The following is a 26779-nucleotide window of genomic DNA, read 5'->3' on the forward strand; positions in this document are numbered from 1 at the left end:
GGAGCCTGCCCAGAGATAAGCGGCTCACACATAAGGCTGCCCCATCCCTGATGAGGTTCACCACTACTTGCTGGGCCGTACTATCTGATATAAGCCGCATGTACAGGTGCGGCAGGAATCGGCGGTGATCTCAGGCCACATGGTGCACGAGCGGCCTCACACGGACCCTGCAAGTCCTCAGCGTTCATCTATATGTGGTCTGCACCGTAAAACACGTGATGCCGGTGGAAGCTGGATCTTCAGAAGAGGCGCGTCACGTGTTCTTCAATGGGTGGGTTCTTGGTTTACAGCAGAGCTTCTTCTTCAGATGACAGTGGTGGGGACTTCAAGGGTTTGTCTCACCAATATCAGACAGGTGTGTGTCCCACCTCTGGGACCCCCGAAGTGAAGGAGAGCCCACTGAGCATGTGTGGCGTGCTCTCCAATAATTTCTACGGGAGAGCGCTCAGCTACTCCATCCACCCCTATGGGACTGCCGGAAACTCCCATAGTGATGAATGGAAGGCAGCAGCGTGTGGCGACTGCTCTCCATTCTGAAGAACGGAGTGGGACCTTCATCTGACATTGATGGCACGTCCTCATGAAGGAGAGACCACACACTCAGGATCATTTCATAAGGCGTATCTAAGCCTCCGGGTCATGTATCCCCGGGGCGCCCTGAACCTTACCCCATAACACAGACACCTAATAACAGATTCATCAGACGGTTTAGTAAAATATGACACACAAGATCTTATTCCTCCCTGGGAGCAGTCACCATAATACTGAAGGACTCGGGGCACAGTTTGTTGGTAGCCCTTAATGTGCAGGAGGAGTGAACGCTGAGCGCAGCAAGAAATCAACATGCAAAGCAAATAGGTGAGAACCTGGACCCAGTGTCCCTCAGCGCAAGTCCCAAAAGCATGAAGTCAGGACGCCTGAGCTGTAAGGTCACTTCTTGTGCTTGTTGTCGGCGGGATGCAGGTGATGTCTCTGGGTCAGCAGTCTCTTTACTCAGGGCTCTCTTTACACGTTCCATTCATGCTATGAGGACGTCGGTTTCCTCTCCGACTGGTGGACAGAAGACGACGTAGAGAAGAAGCGGAGCTGAGGTCTCCACAACTCTGCATGGGCGTTCCAGCCTGACGTCTCTCGTGATCGAAGGAAAGAGGACTCTTCGGAGCCTGTGGACGGACAGAACGGTGTGAACATTACAAAGGATGACGAGAGCCACAGCCTGCGGAGATGGAGGAGGAGTACGGGACAATCTACGGGCAAATGTGGCTCAGCAGGGAAGTCAGTGCCTCAGGTGCATGAGGGAGGTTTCCAGTCCAGGACTGTCACCTCTGGGTACATGAGAGGACACGTGAAAAGGGTTCGTGCAAAGCAACAAGGCAAATAGGTAACATACTCCGCAGCACAGACAGCTCGGAGTGCAAGCTTGGCAGGTCACATTACCGGTTTGCAGCCGTCTCCTCCATCCTTAAGACTCCGCCGAGACCTATTCAGGAACCTGGCCACCAGCACCCGGGTATTGCGCCCTCCCTTCAGGTCTCCCAGAGACAGAGCTCCACTTCTGGAAAGTCGCTGAACGGCTTTACGGGTAAAATGCATCCTGCTCTTTCCATCTGAATTAGTGCGAAGGAGCGTTGGCGAGCCAGGCGGGCGCAGTCTGTGCAAACCGGCTCCTTCATATAATCCTGCAGCACAAGAGGCGCGATTCACAACACTCACCGGCTGCTCTCTTCCCCCCAAAGGCATCCATCTAAACAGCGCGGTGCCCCATACACCCTGTAGGTCCAATCTCACCCTCCTCACCTGCATCCACAGAGGAAGCCGAGACACTGTCCTCCTCTAGCACCTTGCTGTAATCAGGGACCCCAAAATCTGAGAAATAAAAGAGATTAGAAGGACATCTGCAGAGGACTACACATGCCGTCACCTACAGACACGTGTGTGGCTCACCTGAACTGATGCCTGGGTCACTGTGCGAGCGGATGACAAGTCGGGGAGTGACGTCTATGGACAGGGCCTTTGGCCGGGTGTTCTCACTGTACCTGCGGTGGGGACAGTCGGGGGTCTGGCAGGGAGAGCTGTGGTGCAGGGAACACCCAGACCCCCTGTTTACTTCTCTTCCATCCGAAACCTTTCCTTTTACTCGTAACTCTGGAAAACAAGGGCCAACTGTGCACCCAATGGTTTCCAGCCTGTTACAGCTCCGCGTGGCACCACTCTCTGCGTGGGAAGGAGGATCGGGGCAATCACTGGGTGTAGAACAGGAGAAAGAGCGCCCCCCTTTCACTCGAGGAACTACCACTTCCTCAAAAGGTCCCTGCAGACTTATGGTAGGGCTCTGCTGGTGATGTCCACATTGTCCGCAATCGGCACTGAGACAGTAGTCAGCCCGGCTGCGCTTGATGAAGCGATACTGGACATAACCCACGGATCCGGCCGAGCCTTGCATCTCCAGCAGCACAGAGTCTTCTGAGGGACTGCTGTCCTCTGCAACCGAGAGAGATTGTGTTCAGGCGGGGGGGACTGGACGCGAGGCCTGAGGGGACCATGCAACCCACTCACATAGATCATGTACACAACTCACTGTCCGCTCTTCACCACCACGGCGCTCTCCTATCTCTGCGCACTCGCCATCACGGCCGCTCTCCTATCTCTGCACACTCACCATCACCACCACGGCCGCTCTCCTATCTCTGCACACTCACCATCACCACAACCACCACTCTCCTATCTCTGCGCACTCACCACCACGGCCGCTCTCCTATCTCTGCACACTCACCATCACCACCACGGCCGCTCTCCTATCTCTGCGCACTCGCCATCACCACAACCACCACTCTCCTATCTCTGCACACTCACCACCACGGCCGCTCTCCTATCTCTGCACACTCACCATCACCACCACGGCCGCTCTCCTATCTCTGCACACTCACCACCACAACGGCCGCTCTCCTATCTCTGCACACTCACCATCACCACCACAGCCGCTCTCCTATCTCTGCGCACTCACCACCACGGCGCTCTCCTATCTCTGCGCACTCACCATCACCACAACCACCACTCTCCTATCTCTGCGCACTCACCACCACTCTGCACACTCACCATCACCACAACGGCCGCTCTCCTATCTCTGCGCACTCACCACCACGGCCGCTCTCCTATCTCTGCGCACTCACCATCACCACAATGGCCGCTCTCCTATCTCTGCACACTCCTCATTACCACAATGGCCGCTCTCCTATCTCTGCGCACTCCTCATTAACACAATGGCCGCTCTCCTATCTCTGCACACTCACCATCACCACCACAGCCGCTCTCCTATCTCTGCACACTCGCCATCACAACGGCCGCTCTCCTATCTCTGCACACTCGCCATCACCACCATGGCCGCTCTCCTATCTCTGCGCACTCCTCATTACCACAATGGCCGCTCTCCTATCTCTGCGCACTCACCATCACCACCACCGCCGCTCTCCTATCTCTGCACACTCGCCATCACAACGGCCGCTCTCCTATCTCTGCACACTCGCCATCACAACAACTGCCGCTCTCCTATCTCTGCACACTCACCATCACCACCATGGCCGCTCTCCTATCTCTGCGCACTCTTCATTACCACAATGGCCGCTCTCCTATCTCTGCGCACTCCTCATTACCACAATGGCCGCTCTCCTATCTCTGCGCACTCTTCATTACCACAATGGCCGCTCTCCTATCTCTGCGCACTCCTCATTAACACAATGGCCGCTCTCCTATCTCTGCGCACTCACCATCACCACAATGGCCGCTCTCCTATCTCTGCACACTCACCATCACCACAACAGCCGCTCTCCTATCTCTGCACACTCGCCATCACAATGGCCGTTCTCCTATCTCTGCGCACTCACCATCACCACAATGGCCGCTCTCCTATCTCTGCGCACTCACCATCACCACCATGGCCGCTCTCCTATCTCTGCACACTCACCATCACCACCACAGCCGCTCTCCTATCTCTGCACACTCGCCATCACAATGGCCGTTCTCCTATCTCTGCGCACTCCTCATTACCACAATGGCCGCTCTCCTATCTCTGCGCACTCCTCATTACCACAACAGCCGCTCTCCTATCTCTGCGCACTCCTCATTACCACAATGGCCGCTCTCCTATCTCTGCGCACTCCTCATTACCACAACAGCCGCTCTCCTATCTCTGCGCACTCCTCATTACCACAACAGCCGCTCTCCTATCTCTGCGCACTCCTCATTACCACAATGGCCGCTCTCCTATCTCTGCGCACTCCTCATTACCACAATGGCCGCTCTCCTATCTCTGCGCACTCCTCATTACCACAATGGCCGCTCTCCTATCTCTGCGCACTCCTCATTACCACAACAGCCGCTCTCCTATCTCTGCACACTCACCATCACCACCACAGCCGCTCTCCTATCTCTGCACACTCGCCATCACAATGGCCGTTCTCCTATCTCTGCGCACTCCTCATTACCACAACAGCCGCTCTCCTATCTCTGCGCACTCCTCATTACCACAACAGCCGCTCTCCTATCTCTGCGCACTCCTCATTACCACAACAGCCGCTCTCCTATCTCTGCGCACTCCTCATTACCACAACAGCCGCTCTCCTATCTCTGCGCACTCACCATCACCACAATGGCCGCTCTCCTATCTCTGCGCACTCCTCATTACCACAATGGCCGCTCTCCTATCTCTGCGCACTCCTCATTACCACAACAGCCGCTCTCCTATCTCTGCGCACTCCTCATTACCACAATGGCCGCTCTCCTATCTCTGCGCACTCCTCATTACCACAATGGCCGTTCTCCTATCTCTGCGCACTCCTCATTACCACAACGGCCGCTCTCCTATCTCTGCACACTCGCCATCACAACGGCCGCTCTCCTATCTCTGCGCACTCCTCATTACCACAATGGCCGTTCTCCTATCTCTGCGCACTCACCATCACAACAGCCGCTCTCCTATCTCTGCGCACTTGCCATCACAACAGCCGCTTTCCTATCTCTGCGCACTTGCCATCACAACAGCCGCTCTCCTATCTCTGCGCACTCCTCATTACCACAATGGCCGTTCTCCTATCTCTGCGCACTCCTCATTACCACAATGGCCGTTCTATCTCTGCGCACTCCTCATTACCACAATGGCCGTTCTCCTATCTCTGCGCACTCCTCATTACCACAATGGCCGTTCTCCTATCTCTGCGCACTCCTCATTACCACAATGGCCGTTCTCCTATCTCTGCGCACTCCTCATTACCACAATGGCCGTTCTCCTATCTCTGCGCACTCACCATCACAACAGCCGCTTTCCTATCTCTGCGCACTCCTCATTACCACAATGGCCGTTCTCCTATCTCTGCGCACTCACCATCACCACAACCGCCGTTCTCCTATCTCTGCACACTCACCATCACCACAACGGCCGCTCTCCTATCTCTGCACACTCACCATCACCACAACCGCCGTTCTCCTATCTCTGCACACTCACCATCACCACAATGGCCGCTCTCCTATCTCTGTGCACTCCTCATTACCACAATGGCCGTTCTCCTATCTCTGCACACTCCTCATTACCACAATGGCCGTTCTCCTATCTCTGCGCACTCCTCATTACCACAATGGCCGCTCTCCTATCTCTGTGCACTCCTCATTACCACAATGGCCGTTCTCCTATCTCTGCGCACTCCTCATTACCACAATGGCCGTTCTCCTATCTCTGCGCACTCCTCATTACCACAATGGCCGTTCTCCTATCTCTGCACACTCCTCATTACCACAATGGCCGTTCTCCTATCTCTGCACACTCCTCATTACCACAATGGCCGTTCTCCTATCTCTGCGCACTCCTCATTACCACAATGGCCGCTCTCCTATCTCTGTGCACTCCTCATTACCACAATGGCCGTTCTCCTATCTCTGCGCACTCCTCATTACCACAATGGCCGTTCTCCTATCTCTGCGCACTCCTCATTACCACAATGGCCGTTCTCCTATCTCTGCACACTCCTCATTACCACAATGGCCGTTCTCCTATCTCTGCGCACTCCTCATTACCACAATGGCCGCTCTCCTATCTCTGTGCAATCAATTTTAAAAATGTATTCAGGATCTTTGACGGCGCTGTCCGGACTCAATGATACAAATATACATCATTATGTATAAAGAACGTCACATATATCCTCTGTATACATAACAAAGGCCAAGGTGGGGCTACTGACCTCTAAGTACCGTTTCTTCTCCAGATATGAGTAACACACCCCACTGTCTGAAGATACCCCCTCATGAATATACAGTCAGGAAGCATCGACAAGTTCTGCCTTCTGTAGTAAGAGCACCCCATGACATGAAGTACCTTAAGTCCAGGAAAAGGAACACAAATGCCCCCTGACGCAGCCCACCTCACACCAGCGAGTTCTGGATAGATATCCTGATGGAAAAGGACACAAGACTTCCCCAAGTTATGGAGTGCCATAGAGCGTCTGTAGAAATACCTACTACAGGGCGCGCCCCACTCCCCAAAAACAAGACACACACCCGGGGTAACCCAACCAATAGCACACTTTGCGCTATTTTCATTTTTATTATTTTATTAATTTATTTATCTACCATTAACACCAAGGAACATATACACAGACTCACACTAAGTACATTCCCAATTTTCTGCCACTGCCGAGAGATCTTAAAGACCGGACCACCACTACGCCCAGCCCATAGCTCACACTGCCGTTACAACAGGTAAGGATACATACCGCAACATAGCACTTGTTTATTACTGAGTAATGCCGATCACTTGTCCTTACCACCACCCTCCCTACCGGCACAGTCAGTTAGCGATCCCCCCGCGCATTCCATACAGGATTAAATAATAACAGATAGCGACGCTCATGCTGTTATAATTAGCACCTGTATAATACAGAGCTGCACTGAGCAGCCGGCACCCTTCCCTACCATATCCCCCTCTGGCAGCAGCCGGCACCCTTCCCTACCATATCCCCCTCTGGCAGCAGAGTCACCTGTCGTTACCATATCCCCCTCTGGCAGAAGAGTCACCTGTCGTTACCATATCCCCCTCTGGCAGAAGAGTCACCTGTCGTTACCATATCCCCCTCTAGCAGAAGAGTCACCTGTCGTTACCATATCCCCCTCTGGCAGAAGAGTCACCTGTCGTTACCATATCCCCCTCTGGCAGAAGAGTCACCTGTCGTTACCATATCCCCCTCTGGCAGAAGAGTCACCTGTCGTTACCATATCCCCCTCTGGCAGAAGAGTCACCTGTCGTTACCATATCCCCCTCTGGCAGCAGAGTCACCTGTCGTTACCATATCCCCCTCTCGCAGCAGAGTCACCCGTCGTTACCATATCCCCCTCTGGCAGCAGAGTCACCTGTCGTTACCATATCCCCCTCTGGCAGCAGAGTCACCTGTCGTTACCATATCCCCCTCTGGCAGCAGAGTTGTTTGGGCAATCTCCACACATGGGATAAAGTGTCCAAGAGTGGGAGACAGACACGCCATTCCACTATGGTCGCTCTCCTATTGTCACGATAGGTAGGTAAGCAGGGAAATAACAAACACGGGAAAACAGAACAAACGACGAGGGCCAAAAGCTAGGGAGAAAAGGGTCACCTCCTAGCGATTCCTAAAAGCTTTCCCTAAACTGCTGTGCCCATGTGCATACCCTTAGGGTGGATATGCACATGCCCTCGTGCCCAAACCTAAACACCCTGGGCAAACCCTAAGCAGCAGGGAAAAGGGAAGCGGCAACCTGCTTCTTCAAACCAGGAGGAAGCAAGCGTCTCCCTAGAGGCCGAGATAAAACACACAAAGTGAAATGAAGGAGAGTACTTATCTGGAGCAGAGCTGGAGCAGACAATCCACCACAAATCCGAGAGCTCCCAGGAAGGAACTATAACCCGCACAGGCCACTGGGGGAAGGAGGGATAAATAGCCTCGCTAACAATGAAACCCAGTACACCTGAGGGAAGGTGGATCCAGCTCAAACCCAAATCAAAACAAAGAAATCAGACATGTGCAGCCAGTCTGACAGACCCCCGCACATTCACAGGGCCAGGGCAAGGCATGACCACCCCCCCCCCCCCTTCTACGGGTGACCTCCAGACACCAACTTTATCCGGGTGTGCCCTGTGAAAGGCCCTCACCAGGTGGCTAGCACTGACATAAGTAGCTGGAACCCACATTCTTTCCTCGGGACCGTATCCCTTCCAGTGCACCAGGTACTGGAGGGAACCCCGAAGAACACGTGAGTCGAGAATCTTAGAGATTTCAAACTCCAAATTGCCATCCACCAGGACAGGGGGAGGTGGCAATGGAGAAGGTTCCACATATTTCTTTAATAAAGACCTGTGAAACACATTATAGATCTTCCAGGTCTGCGGAAGATCCAGACAAAACGCCACTGGGTTGACAATCGCTGAGATTTTGTAAGAACAAATAAATCTTGGACCCGATTTCCAAGATAGTACCTTCAGCTTAATGTTTCTAGTGGGCAACCACACCAAATCACCCACACACAGGTCCGGACCAGTCATAAGTCTCCTGTCAGCCATCCGTTTATATCTTTCACCCATCTTTTCCAAATTAACTTGGATCTTTCGCCAGATAGATGACAAGGCAGAAGAGAATCTCTCCTCTCCTGGCATCCCAGAAGATCCAGTCCCAGAAAAAGTACCAAACTGAGGGTGAAAACCATATGCGCCAAAAAATGGCAACTTATTATGGACTCCTGTGTACGGTTATTCAAGGCAAATTCGGCTAGAGACAAGAACGAGGACCAGTCATCCTGGTTCTCGGCAACAAAACACCTCAAATAGGTCTCCAGGTTTTGGTTAGTGCGCTCTGTCTGACCATTCGACTGGGGATGAAAAGCCGAAGAAAAAGACAGTTGAATTCCCAGACGAGAGCAGAACGCCCTCCAAAACCTGGAAACAAATTGCGTCCCCCTATCAGACACCACATCAGAGGGAATGCCATGTAGTTTCACAATGTTATCAATAAAACCTGAGCGAGAGTTTTGGCATTAGGCAAACTATCCAACGGTACAAAGTGGGCCATCTTACTGAAGCGGTCCACTACCACCAAAATCACAGTTTTCCCAGAGCAACTCGGTAAATCGGTAATAAAGTCCATGGACAAATGCGTCCAAGGACGAGATGGGATGGATAGAGGAAGAAGGGATCCTGAAGGCCGAGTGTGAGCCATCTTCGCACGTGCACAGGTCTCACAAGCGGTCACATAACCCTCCACATCCTTGCGCAACCCTGGCCACCAGAATCTCCGGGAAATAAGATCTATGGTGGATTTGCTTCCAGGATGTCCCGCAAGGACCGTATCATGATGTTCCTTTAACGTCTTGTATCGCAGTTCAGCAGGAACAAACAACTTGTCTGGAGGACAAGAATCAGGAGCCTCCTCCTGGGCCCCCAACACCTCCATCTCCAACTCAGGGTACAGAGCGGAAAACACCACCCCATCAGCCAAAATTGGAGTGTGATCCTCCGAATCATTCCCAGGAAAACTACGTGACAACGCATCTGCCTTGACGTTTTTAACCCCAGGGCGAAAGGTGACCACAAAATTAAACCTAGTAAAAAACAGTGACCAACTAGCCCAGTGGTGGCGAACCTATGGCACGGGTACCAGAAGCGGCACTCAGAGCCCTCTCAGTGGGCACACGTACCCTGGAAAAAGTCTATGATGTACCAATATGCCGTAGACTTTTCCTGCCATTCATCAGTGCAGGGCATAGTATATATGGCACAGGCAGGGCATTGAATGCAGACTGGTTATTATAGCTAAATGATAAAGTATATGGAAGATATACTATATTGGACTGTAGTACTCAGGGTAAATTGCCGTGTTGGCACTTTGCGATAAATAAGTGGGTTTTGAGTTGCAGTTTGGGCACTCCGTCTGTAAAAGGTTCACCATCCCTGATCTAGCCTGTCTAGGATTCAGGCGCTTAGCAGACTGCAGGTAAGCCAAATTCTTGTGGTCAGTATATACCGTAATAGGATGAGTAGCCCCCTCCAACCAATGACGCCATTCTTCAAAGGCCAATTTAAGGGCCAGCAACTCTCCATCTCCTACATCATAATTTCTTTCAGCGGCGCGAGAGTTTCTTGGAGAAAAAAAGCACACGGACGCCATTTGCTAGGGGATGGACCCTGCGACAGAACTGCTCCGACCCCCACTTCTGATGCATCAACCTCCACGATGAACGGTTAGGGTTGTTGATGTTAGAGCAGGCATGTCCAAACTGTGGCCCTCCAGCTGTTGCAAAACTACAACTCCCAGCATGCCCTAATAGCTGTAAGCTATCCAGGCATGCTGGGAGTTGTAGTTTTGGAACAGCTGGAGGGCCGCAGTTTGGACATGCCTGTGTTAGAGACACATCAGGTTGCATCAGAATGGGAGCAGACATAAAACATTTATTAATAGCAGAAAAGGCCTGTAATGCCTCATCCGACCAGACAAAAAAGTCGGCGCCTTTTTTAGTCATATGTGTCAAAGGTTTTACAATGGTGGAATAATTCAAGATTAATTTTCTATAGTAATTGGTAAAACCCATAAACCGCATTAGAGCTTTCTGATTCTCAGGCCGGTCCCATTCCAGTACCGCCCTGACCTTTTCGGAGTCCATACGAAAACCAGAGTCAGAAAGCAGGTATCCTAAAAACTGTAGCTCCTGGACAGCAAATACACATTTTTCCAATTTTACATACAATTTATTCTCCCGAAGGATTGACAACACCTGTCTCACGTGATCCTGATGGGTCTCCAAATTGGGTGAGTAAATTAGTATATCATCAAGGTAAATAACAATGAATCTTCCCACTAAATTATGGAAAATATCATTGACAAATCGTTAAACCAAAGAGCATGACAAGATTCTCGAAATGACCTTCGGGTGTATTGAAGGTCGTTTTCCACTCATCTCCTTCCTTAAGGGTCCATTCACACGTCCGTGTGTGTTTTGTGGATGCACGGATCTGTGGATCTGCAAAACACTGACATTGGCAATATGCGTTCCGCAATTTGCGGACCGCACATCGCCGGCATTCTCATAGAAAATGCCTTTTCTTGTCTGCAATTGCGGACAAGATTAGGACGTGTTCTATTTTTTTCAGGATCGGAATTGCGGACCCAGAAGTGCGGATCCGCAATTCTGGATCCGGGCCGCACATCATGCTGCCTCATAGAAATAAATGTGTCCGCAATTCCATTCCGCATAATGCGGAACGAAATTGCGGATGTGTGAATGGACCCCAATTCTGATCAGATTATAAGCTCCTCTTAAATCCAACTTGGAGAACACCTTGGCTCCGACAATTTGATCAAATAGATTAGAAATCAAAGGAAGGGGATATGGATGACGGACCGTAATGAGATTTAATTCCCGGAAAGCTAAACACGGTCTAAGTGATCCGTCTTTCTTTTTTACGAAAAAGACGACGGCGGCCACAGGGGAGTTAGATGGCCTAATATGTCCCTTTGCCAAACTCTCTGCAATATACTTCTGCATAGCTTCTCTTTCGGGTTGGAAAGGTTGTATAGTCGAGATTTTAGCAGTTTAGCTCCAGGGATGAGATTGACCGGACAATCATATTCTCGATGGGGGGGGGCAGCTCCTGGGCTCCACCCTCTGAGAATATGTCCGCAAAATCAGAGAGAAACTGAGGTAGGACCGTAGTTGACACCCCTGAGATAGAAGCACAGAGACAGTTGTCCGAACAAAATTCACTCCAGGAACTGATTTGTCTTGTTTGCCGGTCAATAGTAGGGTTATGCTTTATCAACCACGGTAAACCAAGAACCATCAGAGCGGGCAAGCCCTTCATAACAAAACAAGAAACGGACTCAACATGCGAATCACAAACCCTTAACAGAACGTCATGAACGATATGAGTAAGACTCTTTTATGAGAGAGAGGAGGAATCAATAGCGAACACTGGTATCTCTTTATCTAAAGTGCTAGCTCTAAAACCAAGATTTTGGAGAAAAATCAATAAGCTTTACCCCCGCACCACTGTCAACAAATACCTCAAAATCACAATTTCCTGAGTCTAGCGCCACCATGGCAGGCAGGAGCAAACTGATATTGCAGGGAGAATGCATATTTGCTTGGTCAGACTCCCCATTCACACTACCAAGAGTCAGGGAAGTATTTTTTTTCTTTATGTGAATACCGCCGTAGTTTTTCATTACCGCTTTGAGGTTTAACAAAAGGACACGCACAAACAAAATGACCTTCTTTACCACAGTAGTAACATAGGGATTTTAGGAAGCTAAATAAGCTATTACCTGAGGGAAGGGAAACCTGTCCCAACTGCATAGGCTCCTCTCCTGCCCCAGATTCAAGAGTCATATTACCCCGGGGACTAGGTGGGATGGATCCACTTACAGACGGGACCCCCGCTCGAGAGGAATCTTATACCTCTCTCTAAGACGTCCATCAAGCCGCACTGCCAAAGACATGGCCGTCTCCAATGAATCGGGATACTCATGAAAAGCAATGGCATCTTTCAACCTCTCAGATAGCCCCTGACAAAACTGACTCCGGAGTGCAGGATCATTCCACCCCAAGTCAGTTGCCCATCTTCTAAATTCTGCACAATACGACTCCGCACTACGTTCTCCCTGTGACAAACTGCACAACTTAGATTCAGCCATAGAGATGACCCTAACCCTAACCCGAAGCATCCAAAGCCTCCATTTCGCAAACAGCAGGGATATGACAGTTTTTTCGGTGGGTTATCATGTCACGATAGGTAAGCGGGGAAATAACCAAACACAGGAAAACAAACAGAACAAACGACTAGGCCCAAAACCTAGGGAGAAAAGGGTCACCTCCTAGCGATCCCTAAAAGCTTTCCCTAAACTGCTGTGCCCATGTGCATACCCTTAGGATGGATATGCACATGCTCTCGTGCCTAAACCTAAACACCCTGGGCAAACCCTAAGCAGCAGGGAAAAGGGAAGAGGCAACCTGCTTCTTCAAACCAGGAGGAAGCAAGCGTCTCCCTAGAGGCCGAGATAAAACACACAAAGTGAAATGAAGGAGAGGACTTATCTGGAGCAGACGATCCACCACAAATCCGAGAGCTCCCAGGAAGGAACTATAACCCGCACAGGCCACTGGGGGAAGGAGGGATAAATAGCCTCGCTAACAATGAAACCCAGTACACCTGAGGGAAGGTGGATCCAGCTCAAACCCAAAACAAAACAAAGAAATCAGACATGTGCAGCCAGTCTGACAGACCCCCGCACATTCACAGGGCAAGGCGTGACACCTATCTCTACGCACTCACCATTCCACCACGGCCGCTCTACTATATCCGCACACTCGCTCTCCTATCTCTGCGCACTCACCATTCCACCACAGCCGCTCTACTATATCCGCACACTCGCTCTCCTATCTCTGCGCACTCACCATTCCACCACAGCCGCTCTACTATATCCGCACACTCGCTCTCCTATCTCTGCGCAATAACCATCCCACCACGGCCACTCTCCTATGTCTGCGCAATCACCATTCCACCACGGCCACTCTCCTAAATCCGCACACTCGCCATTCCACCACAGCCGCTTTCCTATCTCTGCACACTCACCATTCCACCATGGTCGCTCTCCTATCTCTGCGCACTCACCATTTCACTATGGTCTCTCTCCTAAATCCGCACACTCACCATTCCACCATGGTCGCTCTCCTATCTCTGCACACTCACCTTTCCACCATGGTCGCTCTCCTATCTCTGCACACTCACCAGCCCACCACAGCAACTCTCTTATGTCTGCGCACTCACCATCCCACCACGGCCACTCTCCTATCTCTGCACACTCACCATTACCACTGTGGCCTGTGGAGTCGATTCTGTCTGATATGCTGAGACACAAGACTTCATTCGCTTGGGCATCGTATAATGTGGCCTATGAATACAATTCAGAAAACCAATCAACTGAACAAGCTGCAGGAACCTGGTTGGTACGAGCAGTGAACCTTACCTGGCTGTCCTCTCGAATCCCCATCACACTCTCGTATGATGGTGGGAAGTCTACTGGGTAGAGAGGGATGGGGCTGTCCATGGATCCATTGTATGTAATACTGTAGAAATAAATCAGTAACATCATGGAAATGCGCGCCCAAGTCTATGCCCAACATCAGCTGGGCATGGCCGTACCTCTGGGCATCTGTCTCCGAGCTGCAGGTGTATTCTGGGGGATAATATGGAGGTGGAGGAACAGGGGGCACAAACTCTTCACACTCCATCATGCGCTGCAGGATGGCGTCTTGTGCAGAGAAGCACTCCAGGTTGACAGAGGTTGATCTCTGAGGGGCCAGCTGAGGGCGACAGGAGAGATACGTGACAGGGCAGGCGCTTTCAGCTGACGTGGGTGACGTGGTACAACACTTACTACATGGGTGACATCCAATGAGAAAATCTGAATGCAGCAGATGACAGCGGACAGGGTGCAGATGATGGTGGAAAAGATGGTGAGGCCACAGACACTGAACAACAGGTCCTAAGACACACAGAGGGCGGTCAGTAAGAAAAGGACGTACCACCACAGGCAGTGGCAGATGACCAAAGGAGAGGAAGGCAAAACATGAAGACCATGTAAAAAAACAGCAAGATACATTTATCGCCTGCGTTATATATGTCCAGTGCAGCTCAGACGCAAAGGTGGACTTACCACCGGCAGCAGCTCCTCGGAGGTCACACTATCTCCACCAATACAAGAGTCACATGAAGTCTACATGAGTAGGAAGGCCTTTCCTGTTCTCCAAGACCTAGCGCTACAGAACGAGCTTCTCTCACTGTAGCCATTACATGCAGCCAGTGAAGGGTCACCTACCTTCAGAGCGATGCGGATGCTGTCACACTGATGGTTGGGATACAGGGTCAGCTTCTCCATTTCCCTGCAGTCAGGTACTGCCTCCTGCTGGCCGATGGGGTGGCAGCAAATGCACCAGTTATTGTCCTGGGGAAGAGAGCGCAGTAATAAGAGCCCCGTCGCATGAGCCTGGGGGTGAGAGCATAGCACAGGAGGCACACTCACCTTCTTACAGGAATTAAAGGATTTCACCAGCTGCCCGTTCTGGCAGGAGAGGATGGAGCCGGCCAGGCTGAGCATTACACTCAGGGCACTGACTAGGGTGAAGGCGGTGACCTGGAAGAAGGATTCAGCATCACTCTCATCATGCTGCTAATCTCCCCTCACAGTACTAGAGCGTCACCGCCTGTATATTGCCACCAGCCACTCTGTATATACCGTCCTGTGTTGTCTTGCCCACCAGATCCCACTGGTGGAGTTGCACCTTATCTGCTTCTTTTTGTGGGGCATATTTTTCATGGTCACTTTGTGCTATCCTACCTGCGTACGTTGATAAGCTCGCTCCAAATAGTCTAGTGAGTTTTCTACCAGTCTAGAACCTGCCATGCGTCGTGCTCAAGAACAATACGACCCAACCTTAGCCGGTAGCCTCAGGGTCCATACTTACCACCAGAGTGATCGGCTTTTTCCATGAGATGCAGCCAATGAGGCCTGAAACAGCCAACTAAGAGAAGGACGAGCAAAGAGGGTCGGAAGAAGACCACAAAACAGGAGAGACGGGGTAATGGGGGGTGAAGAGTCAATGTATGGAGGGATGGTGGAAGGTAAAAGAAAGAAGGAAAAAAGGGACAGTGTGTTAGAAAGTGACCATTATACACATGGATGGAGACTGGTGTACGTGACCAGGTCCTCAATATAACACAATATTACAAGTGCGGTCAGCACCACCCCCATCACAGCTCTCTGGAATCTACAGCACCAGCCATGACCCTCTACACCCAATATAGATCCTACTGTGACCCTCTACATTGGTTAGATACTTCTGTGGCTTCCTACCCCCAGTTATAGGGCCTTCTGTGGCTCCCTACCCCCAGTTATAGGGCCTTCTGTGGCTCCCTACCCCCAGTTATAGGGCCTTCTGTGGCTCCCTACCCCCAGTTATAGGGCCTTCTGTGGCTCCCTACCCCCAGTTATAGGGCCTTCTGTGGCTCCCTACCCCCACTTTTAGATCCTTCTGTGGCTCCCTACCCCCACTTTTAGATCCTTCTGTGGCTCCCTACCTACGCCCGTTAGATCCTTCTGTTACCCTCTACGTCTATCAGATCTGTATGCGTTTCTCTTTGCCAGTTATAGGGGTTTCTTTGGCTCCCTGCGCCTGTCAGATCCTTCTGTAGCCCTCTACGTCTATTATATGGCCTTCTGCCTGCGGCCGTTAGATCCTTCTGTGGCTCCCTACGCCCAGTTAGATCCTTCTGTGGCTCCCTACGCCCAGTTAGATCCTTCTGTGGCTCCCTACGCCCAGTTAGATCCTTCTGTGGCTCCCTACGCCCAGTTAGATCCTTCTGTGGCTCCCTACGCCCAGTTAGATCCTTCTGTGGCTCCCTACGCCCAGTTAGATCCTTCTGTGGCTCCCTACGCCCAGTTAGATCCTTCTGTGGCTCCCTACGCCCAGTTAGATCCTTCTGTGGCTCCCTACACCTGTCATACCTTTCCGCGACTCTCTACACCCCTCAGATCCTTCCACTACTCTATACACCCACCATACCCTTCTGTGACTCTCTACACCCGTCAGACTGTCCTGTGATTGCCTCCACAGACATACTCATACTACCTCACCCCCTCCACACACCTGAGCTCAGACTGCTCCTGACCATTCACAACCCCAATATGTGTCCTCCGCTCATCTAGTAGGACTCCACACACCCTACGCACCACCATTATACAGGGGTCCTGCACCCCAGATTCCCAACATGTCTTCCCACTCCTCAGGTAATATATCCTTTCAGTAGATCCTTCTAGACAAGGCAGGCTGCCACATTCTGAAGGAAGCACCAAGAACTGGCTGTTCATGGTCCGAGGCCCCCCAACTGCGCTGAGAGCAGAGCCTAGGTACCGACTCCAGAAAAGAAGCAGAACTTACAGAGAATCCAGCCCACGATGGACATGAGTGTTTGATTTTGGTGTTTGTGGTGATAGAAGCTGTGACCAGACTGAACGTGACTATGAGGACCCCCAGAATCACCTGCACAAACCCCAGTGCTAGCAGCACATGTGTCCAGGCCCGGTGGAGCCTCAGCTGGGACAGGCTGCGGGATGTCCGTCCAGTAAGGGAAAAACTGGAATCTGTTGGGGAGGGCATCTCTACAGAAGGCTCCAGTGACCGCTCTCATCAGGAGGAGGCGCCCAGAACATAGGCTTCAGTGAGGGGCTCCCTAGCCAGCCTTATGTCCGCAGTACACAATCCCACGGGATGGAGGAGACGAGAGGTTAACCCTTAATGGTCAGTTAAAAGGCACAATCTCATTAAACTCAATTGTAAAGATTTCGAGAATTCCACGTAAAGGATCTAGCGGGAATATTAAGCATGGTCATCAGAGAACACAGCAGAGGGCGACCATGCAGACTACTCGGCAAGAATCAAGGCCAAGCAATGCAGCATGGACAGAGCGAGGTCGAGGAGCGACAAGTCCAAAAAACGGAAGGGAAGGAAGCAAAGGTTATTTACACATCAACTACACAAAATCCAGGACGGGTCCCCGAGACCTGAAGTCATCACTGAGCTGTCCTGTGACCCTACATAACTCCACACACAGAAGAAAGGACCTAGGCCAGGACTGTCAGCGATGGACAGATGTGATGGTGGTTAGATGGTGGCCACGGAGCCAAGGAGACATCCCTGCAGGAATGATGGATACTACAGAAGTGATTCTCGTGGTGGAAGACCGATAATGGCTGAAAGGTGAAGATGCTGGAGAAATGAGATGCAGGAGATAGAGGGTTAAAAGCTCCACGTGATGACCAGAAATGAAGACCCTCAGGATGCCAGACTGAAGCAGGTAAGTGAGGACCTGAAGCCCCAGACAGAAGGGTATAAGATGCCAAGGCGAGAGCGGGCTCCAGTCAATCACACAAGAGATCCAAGGCCACCATTCATTTGCAGTAGAAGTCCCTGGGTCGCCTGCATGTCGGAGGATGAGAGTTGCAGCAGGCACTGGATGAGAACCCGCAGAGTACAGAAGTGTCCAGACTGGAACATCTACCAGCAGAATTCTGAGCGCTGCAGACGACTGACAGGAAGAGGGGACCCAGAGCTGAACATCGAATTCTGCACATAGAGTATTCTCCGGCATCTGCTCAGCATCCTTACAGCTGCAGTACTGCTCAGCTCCCCTCCCTCCACACTGCAAGGCAGGCTGGGAAATGTAGTCTGCAGGGGGGATGGGGACCTGTGATGTCATGGATTTAAAGGGACAGGAAGCATTAACTAGAGCGCTAAAGACACGGTCAATCTCTAGGAATCCATGACCAGGAGCAGAGGAAATGTCCTATATTACAACTTGACGTTCTAGGCTGAAAAGCTAGCACTCGCCAATCTACTCGCTGATGCTGGATCTATGCAGAGCCGTCCAGGAATCGGAGGGCTACTGGTGTTCTGCTCCCTTCCCCCCATCCCTGTGGAGCTGTCTAATGGAACCCTTTTATCTGGATCCAGCTCGGGTTTCAGTCAGCAGAAAGGAAATGAACGTCAAACTCATCTTTTATTAATGCCTCATCTTCAGCTACTGCGCCACATCCAGCGGGCAGCGCCTCCTCCCCGCGCCTCACTCTGCAGCTCATGCAGCACTCTGCCCAGTACAAAATGGCGGTCATCCTGTGCTACTCCATGGGCGCCCATGCCAGATGATGCAGGAATGAGTGCACCCCCCGCCGATGTGAACGGAAGACTACAAAGAGGACATCAGCTTAATAAAATGGTTTAATTTGGCATCAGCTGGTCAACACGTCTGACCCCTCCGCCACATCACGTGGGCCGACAGAATCTGAGGCTACATGCATTACCCCTACTATCAGAACATACATGTAAACATGAGGCATGCTCACCCCCCTCCCTCCCAACATCACAGGTACACCCGGCTTTAACTGAAAAGAGCCCTCCACAGGCAGAGAAGGGTTAATCCTGAGTGGGAAGGCGTCACGTCCCGGTAGGTGGTGTTGCACGCATGACACAACCTCTCGCACGCTCCCCCATAGTGTCACGCTCACATTGTGTTAATACAGACACACAAGCATTAATGAAGAGCGGCGAGCCCAGGTGAACGTCAGCGCTGGAACAAGCTGCCGCAATACAGTCCAACAGTGCAGGGATGTGGCAGACAGATGGCGCTCCAGTCCCATCCTAAGGCGTGAACGCACTTTGGGCAGCCCCGGCTGCTACGTTGGTCGCTGCAGTGCGCACAGTGGGGTTAGAGAACACACCAGCAGCAAACTCCTCTTGTGCCTTCTGGAAACTGGCACCGGTCCGGCGGTAGATGGAGTGGATCTGCGGGAGAAATCAGAGGTACTGCCAAGCTGGCGTCTCACCACAGATACATAGATGTGATACAGAGGTGCCGCCCAGACTCACCCTCTTCAGCATGACAATGCCCATCACCGCAGTTGCTGTAAGGAGCAGCGCGACTATCATCATGAAGACAGAGACCCCCGTATAACCGCCTTTCAGCGCAGCGAGAGCAGCGACCCAGCCGCTAGAAACAGGAGAAAAGCAGCACCATTAATAGAGCCCAGTGCGGGCAGCACATGTCCGCTGCTCACGACGTCACACGACTGTCCGTACCTGAAGCCCCAGCCAGGGATCCCCACTGCCTCCAGCACATACATTATATCTTGGACAAAATAGATGAAGAAGAAGGCGAAGAAATTGAAGGAGCTGTCACTCCTGAGGAGAGAAGACAACAATCAGAGCAGCGGGGGACATGGCCTACTTACAGCAGCGATGCAGGCGGCCATTCTTTACCAATATGAAAGCATTATCATTTGGAGTCACCCTCCAGTCCAAACCAGAAAGACAGTCTACATACCTCCTGGCCACCATTCCTGTTCCACCTGAATCCTTTCGAGATGGCCGCCATCATCTCAGACTTGTCCATGCAAATAGAACAGTCTAAGGGCTCTTTCACACGAGCGGATGCCGTGCGGGTAATCTGCTGCGTGAGAGAGAGCTAAGCCCCGTTCCGGACAGCAGAGACACGGAGCATTACCATGACTGATGACGCTCCGCGCCTCTCTCTGATCTTTTTACTACAAAATCATAGTGGGATAAAGTTGTAGTAAAAAGGTCACAGAGGGGCACGGAGCATTATCAATCATGTGCCTCTGCTGTCCAGAACCGGACTTGGCTCTCTCTCACGCAGCAGATCACCCGCACGGCAGCCGCTCGTGTGAAAGAGCCCTAAGACTTGTCCTCAGATGGACACAGGATTTACATCATTGCTGCTGGCCCATTCCAGGGCAGTGGAGGGGCCTCACATCTTAGACTGTTCTACAGTACTCTGCATGGTGGCAGACATGTTTATAAGCATCAGATGAGCGACTAGGACAGAGGAATGGGTGGCACCAGGTATGCAAACTATTCGGGTGTCACTGGACCGGAGGCCATCTTACCTGAAAGCCTTGTACAGTGGTCTGTACCAGCAAACAAATGAGCAGGGTGTAAAGAGGATACCCCAGAGGATGGACAGGCCAAAACCAGAGGCCCCACTGGCATCTACACAGAACAAGGCGAAACAGGCCACGAAGTTCAGCAGCAGAGTTCCTGCACTGACTGCAACAAGAAGGACATGGAGTAAGGGCACAGCATAGACAGAGCAGGAACACAGGCTTTCATACATGCATTAAACACGCACCAAGCCACAGGTAATACATAATGGACACCGTCTTCTGGAAGTCCTGAGGAATGTCCACACCTATATCCTGGTAGAAGCAAGGCTTCACAGGGCAGAAAGATGGCAGCGGGGGCCAGTTATTCTGTCTCACTAGGACGACACAAGAGAGGAAAAATAAAAAAATAACTCCCATAGGAACGAGCTCCATCAACGAAGACTGCAACATGTGTATAACCAGAGCATGACATCTAGACCTAGGCCTGACAGAACTAGGAGCGCACAGTTCCTGACCCCTACTCCAAACCTCAGGCAGCTCATGTCAGAACAAACCCTCAGCCCCCTTGCAGACGAGCGTGCGGGACTAGGTCCGGATGCGTTCAGTGAAAAATGCGTGATTTCGCAAGCAAGTTCATTCCGTTTTTATCACGCGATTTAATGCGTTTTCAAACAACATCTCTTAGCAACCATCCGTGAAAATGCATCGCATCCGCACTTGCTTGCGGATGCAATGCGATTTTCACGCAGCCCATTCACTTCTATGGGTCCAGCGTTGCGTGAAAAACGCAGAATATAGAACATGCTGCGATTTTCATGCAACGCAGAACTGATGTGTGAAAACCAACGCTCAGGTACATGAAATTAATGGGTCCGGATTCAGTGCGAGCGCAATGCGTTTGCATCATAAATTGCACCCGCTCGGAATACTCACTCGTGTGAAAGGGGCCTTAGTATCCAACCATAATCCATACACCGTCCCCGCCGGCCTCTGTGCTCTATCCATCCCGTCCAGACCCTCACCGTCCCCGCCAGCCTCTGTGCTCTATCCATCGCGTCCAGACCCTCACCGTCCCCGCCAGCCTCTGTGCTCTATCCATCCCGTCCAGACCCTCACCGTCCCCGCCAGCCTCTGTGCTCTATCCATCCCGTCCAGACCCTCACCGTCCCCGCCAGCCTCTGTGCTCTACCCATCCCGTCCAGGACCCTCACCGTCCCCGCCAGCCTCTGTGTTCTATCCATCCCGTCCAGACCCTCACCGTCCCCGCCAGTCTCTGTGCTCTACCCATCCCGTCCAGACCCTCACCGTCCCCGCCGGCTTCTGTGCTCTACCCATCCCATCCAGACCCTCACCGTCCCCGCCAGCCTCTGTGCTCTACCCATCCCGTCCAGACCCTCACCGTCCCCGCCAGTCTCTGTGCTCTACCCATCCCGTCCAGACCCTCACCGTCCCCGCCAGCCTCTGTGCTCTACCCATCGCGTCCAGACCCTCACCGTCCCCGCCAGCCTCTGTGCTCTACCCATCCCGTCCAGACCCTCACCGTCCCCGCCAGCCTCTGTGCTCTACCCATCGTGTCCAGACCCTCACCGTCCCCGCCAGCCTCTGTGCTCTACCCATCGCGTCCAGACCCTCACCGTCCCCGCCAGCCTCTGTGCTCTACCCATCCCGTCCAGACCCTCACCGTCCCCGCCAGCCTCTGTGCTCTACCCATCGCGTCCAGACCCTCACCGTCCCCGCCAGCCTCTGTGCTCTACCCATCGCGTCCAGACCCTCACCGTCCCCGCCAGCCTCTGTGCTCTACCCATCGCGTCCAGACCCTCACCGTCCCCGCCAGTCTCTGTGCTCTACCCATCCCGTCCAGACCCTCACCGTCCCCGCCAGCCTCTGTGCTCTACCCATCGCGTCCAGACCCTCACCGTCCCCGCCAGCCTCTGTGCTCTACCCATCGCGTCCAGACCCTCACCGTCCCCGCCGGCCTCTGTGCTCTACCCATCCCGTCCAGACCCTCACCGTCCCCGCCGACCTCTGTGCTCTACCCATCGCGTCCAGACCCTCACCGTCCCCGCCGGCCTCTGTGCTCTACCCATCCCGTCCAGACCCTCACCGTCCCCGCCGACCTCTGTGCTCTACCCATCCCGTCCAGACCCTCACCGTCCCCGCCAGCCTCTGTGCTCTATCCATCGCGTCTAGACCCTCACCGTCCCCCGCCGGCCTCTGTGCTCTACCCATCCCGTCCAGACCCTCACCGGCCCCGCCAGCCTCTGTGCTCTACCCATCGCGTCCAGACCCTCACCGTCCCCGCCAGCCTCTGTGCTCTACCCATCGCGTCCAGACCCTCACCGTCCCCGCCGGCCTCTGTGCTCTACCCATCCCGTCCAGACCCTCACCGTCCCCGCCGACCTCTGTGCTCTACCCATCGCGTCCAGACCCTCACCGTCCCCGCCGGCCTCTGTGCTCTACCCATCCCGTCTAGACCCTCACCGTCCCCGCCAGCCTCTGTGCTCTACCCATCGCGTCCAGACCCTCACCGTCCCCGCCAGCCTCTGTGCTCTATCCATCCCGTCCAGACCCTCACCGTCGGCCTCTGTGCTCTATCCATCCCAACCAGACCCCCACCGTCCCCGCCAGCCTCTGTGCTCTACCCATCCCGTCCAGACCCCCACCGTCCCCGCCGGCCTCTGTGCTCTATCCATCCCATCTAGACCCTCACCGTCCCCGCCAGCCTCTGTGCTCTACCCATCCCGACCAGACCCTCACCGTCCCCGCCAGCCTCTGTGCTCTACCCATCCCGTCCAGACCCTCACCGTCCCCGCCAGCCTCTGTGCTCTACCCATCCCGTCCAGACCCTCACCGTCCCCGCCAGCCTCTGTGCTCTACCCATCCCGTCCAGACCCTCACCGTCCCCGCCAGCCTCTGTGCTCTACCCATCCCGTCCAGACCCTCACCGTCCCCGCCAGCCTCTGTGCTCTATCCATCCCGTCCAGACCCTCACCGTCCCCGCCAGCCACTGTGCTCTATCCATCCCGTCCAGACCCTCACCGTCCCCGCCAGCCTCTGTGCTCTACCCATCCCGTCCAGACCCTCACCGTCCCCGCCAGCCTCTGTGCTCTATCCATCCCGTCCAGACCCTCACCGTCCCCGCCGGCCTCTGTGCTCTATCCATTGCGTCCAGACCCTCACCGTCCCCGCCAGCCTCTGTGCTCTACCCATCCCGTCCAGACCCTCACCGTCCCCGCCAGCCTCTGTGCTCTATCCATCCCATCCAGACCCTCACCGTCCCCGCCAGCCTCTGTGCTCTATCCATCCCATCCAGACCCTCACCGTCCCCGCCAGCCTCTGTGCTCTACCCATCCCGTCCAGACCCTCACCGTCCCCGCCGGCCTCTGTGCTCTATCCATCCCGTCCAGACCCTCACCGTCCCCGCCGGCCTCTGTGCTCTATCCATCCCGTCCAGACCCTCACCGTCCCCGCCGGCCTCTGTGCTCTATCCATCGCGTCCAGACCCTCACCGTCCCCGCCGGCCTCTGTGCTCTACCCATCCCGTCCAGACCCTCACCGTCCCGCCGGCCTCTGTGCTCTACCCATCGCGTCCAGACCCTCACCGTCCCCGCCGGCCTCTGTGCTCTACCCATCCCGTCCAGACCCTCACCGTCCCCGCCAGCCTCTGTGCTCAATCCATCCCGTCCAGACCCTCACAGTCCCTGCCAGCCTCCCTCTATTTCATCTAGACCCTCAGTCTCTGCCAGCCTCCCTCTATTTCATCCAGACCCTCAGTCTCTGCCAGCCTCCCTCTATTTCATCCAGACCCTCAGTCTCTGCCAGCCTCTGTCCTCTATCAAGGTTCCCCCTGAGCCTTATAGTTGGGGCTCTTACATGTTCCTCCTCCAAGCGCAGCATTCTGTAGTTCTCTTTCTCTCCGGTCTATCTCTTCAGCCTTGCGGTTCAGCTCTTCCTGGCGGCGTAATAACTCTGCTGTCGCTGCAGCTGTAGAGTCCTTCAAATATAAGAAAAAAAATACCCAATATGCAGAGATGAGAACTAGAAAATTCACCAGAAATTACCCTCAACAGATGCGAAGAGCAGCAAATCAACATCACAGGTCTGGGCGGATCTCTACCTGGGTCCCGTATGAGCCGTAGTTTTTGGGTTCAGTGGGACTTTGTTTCTTGACAGCTGGGCTGACAGTCGGCTGGATCGTTGCAGCAGGCGCAGTGGCAGCTGGCTGGGCTGATGGCTCATGGTAAGGAGGAGGCACCTGAAACCATCAAGCCAAAAATCGTGTATTCAAACTAAACTCTAAGCATATAATGCAATAGAGAGGCCCCAAGTGGGGAGGTGGCGGACGCTTAGACCACATGATTCTCACCCCGAGGTTGTCAAATGGATTGTAGACATCTAACGTAGCATACTGGCTGCTGGGCCGATGCTCCGTCACCGCGGGGTCCTGGATAAAAAAACAGAGAAGTAGCCCCCAGTAATACCGGAGAGGACAGTGCCGAGGATCCAGCGCGGAAATACCGGAGATGACAGTGCCGAGGAGCCAGCGCGGAAATACCGGAGAGGACAGTGCCGAGGAGCCAGCGCGGAAATACCGGAGAGGACAGTGCCGAGGAGCCAGCGCGGAAATACCGGAGATGACAGTGCCGAGGAGCCAGCGCGGAAATACCCGAGAGGACAGTGCCGAGGAGCCAGCGCGGAAATACCCGAGAGGACAGTGCCGAGGAGCCAGCGCGGAAATACCCGAGAGGACAGTGCCGAGGAGCCAGCGCGGAAATACCGGAGAGGACAGTGCCGAGGAGCCAGCGCGGAAATACCGGAGAGGACAGTGCCGAGGAGCCAGCGCGGAAATACCGGAGAGGACAGTGCCGAGGAGCCAGCGCGGAAATACCGGAGAGGACAGTGCCGATAAGTCAGCGCGGAAATACCGGAGAGGACAGTGCCGAGGAGCCAGCGCGGAAATACCGGAGAGGACAGTGCCGAGAAGTCAGCGCGGAAAAAGGGCGGTCAGCTGGTATACATATATATCCATGCTCAGTACAGGGCGGTCAGCTGGTATACATATATATCCATGCTCAGTACAGGGCGGTCAGCTGGTATACATATATATCCATGCTCAGTACAGGGCAGTCAGCTGGTATACATATATATCCATGCTCAGTACAGGGCAGTCAGCTGGTATATATATATATCCATGCTCAGTACAGGGCGGTCAGCTGGTATACATATATATCCATGCTCAGTACAGGGCAGTCAGCTGGTATACATATATATATATCCATGCTCAGTACAGGGCGGTCAGCTGGTATATATATATATATCCATGCTCAGTGCAGGGCGGTCAGCTGGTATACCTATATATCCATGCTCAGTACACGGCAGTCAGCTGGTATACATATATATATCCATGCTCAGTACAGGGCAGTCAGCTGGTATACATATATATATCCATGCTCAGTACAGGGCAGTCAGATAGTATACATATATATCCATGCTCAGTACAGGGCGGTCAGCTGGTATACATATATATCCATGCTCAGTACAGGGCAGTCAGCTGTTATACATATATATCCATGCTCAGTACAGGGCGGTCAGCTGGTATACACATATATATCCATGCTCAGTACAGGGCGGTCAGCTGGTATACATATATATCCATGCTCAGTACAGGGCGGTCAGCTGGTATACATATATATATCCATGCTCAGTACAGGGCGGTCAGCTGTTATACCTATATATCCATGCTCAGTACAGGGCAGTCAGCTGGTATACATATATATCTATGCTCAGTACAGGGCGGTCAGCTGGTATACATATATATCCATGCTCAGTACAGGGCGGTCAGGGTATACCTATATCCATGCTCAGTACAGGGCGGTCAGCTGGTATACATATATATCCATGCTCAGTACAGGGGGTCAGCTGGTATACATATATATATCCATGCTCAGTACAGGGCGGTCAGCTGGTATACATATTATATCCATGCTCAGTACAGGGCGGTCAGCTGGTATACATATATATCCATGCTCAGTACAGGGCAGTCAGCTGGTATACACATATATATCCATGCTCAGTACAGGGCAGTCAGCTGGTATACATATATATCCATGCTCAGTACAGGGCGGTCAGCTGGTATACTATATATATCCATGCTCAGTACAGGGCGGTCAGCTGGTATACATATATATATCCATGCTCAGTACAGGGCGGTCAGCTGGTATACATATATATACCATGCTCAGTACAGGGCGGTCAGCTGG

General features: G+C 53.0%; 2 protein-coding genes across 4 annotated transcripts; both read right to left on the reverse strand.

Annotated features, from left to right (window-relative positions):
* Nucleotides 1–690: 690 nt before the first annotated feature.
* On the reverse strand, nucleotides 691–18668 carry FAM189B (family with sequence similarity 189 member B). 3 transcript variants are annotated; one of them, XM_044274916.1, is made up of 12 exons: nucleotides 17002–18668; nucleotides 15529–15585; nucleotides 15087–15197; nucleotides 14883–15008; nucleotides 14442–14549; nucleotides 14207–14367; nucleotides 14031–14130; nucleotides 13871–13955; nucleotides 1945–2481; nucleotides 1798–1866; nucleotides 1438–1679; nucleotides 691–1163 (listed from the first exon to the last, which is right to left on the reverse strand). In XM_044274916.1, the coding sequence occupies exons 1-12, from the start codon at nucleotides 17218–17220 to the stop codon at nucleotides 990–992; spliced, it is 1989 nt and encodes a 662-aa protein (XP_044130851.1). In that variant the 5' UTR covers nucleotides 17221–18668; the 3' UTR covers nucleotides 691–989. The 3 variants fall into 3 exon arrangements, with proteins under 3 accessions (XP_044130851.1, XP_044130849.1, XP_044130850.1); XM_044274914.1 differs by lacking the exons at nucleotides 15529–15585; nucleotides 17002–18668 and having other exon boundaries at nucleotides 14207–14748; nucleotides 15087–15221; XM_044274915.1 differs by lacking the exons at nucleotides 14442–14549; nucleotides 15529–15585; nucleotides 17002–18668 and having other exon boundaries at nucleotides 14883–15170.
* Nucleotides 18669–18819: 151 nt separating this feature from the next.
* On the reverse strand, nucleotides 18820–25503 carry SCAMP3 (secretory carrier membrane protein 3; the record flags this gene model as incomplete). Its single annotated transcript, XM_044274917.1, has 8 exons — nucleotides 18820–19401; nucleotides 19486–19606; nucleotides 19696–19797; nucleotides 20523–20682; nucleotides 20765–20893; nucleotides 24393–24513; nucleotides 24637–24774; nucleotides 24886–25503. Coding segments are annotated over 8 exons (1533 nt in total), but the record flags the coding sequence as incomplete, so codon positions are not given.
* Between the last annotated feature and the right edge of the window lie 1276 nt (nucleotides 25504–26779).

This window comes from Bufo gargarizans, unplaced genomic scaffold, assembly GCF_014858855.1.
Source record: "Bufo gargarizans isolate SCDJY-AF-19 unplaced genomic scaffold, ASM1485885v1 original_scaffold_2122_pilon, whole genome shotgun sequence".
Taxonomy (NCBI): domain Eukaryota; kingdom Metazoa; phylum Chordata; class Amphibia; order Anura; family Bufonidae; genus Bufo; species Bufo gargarizans.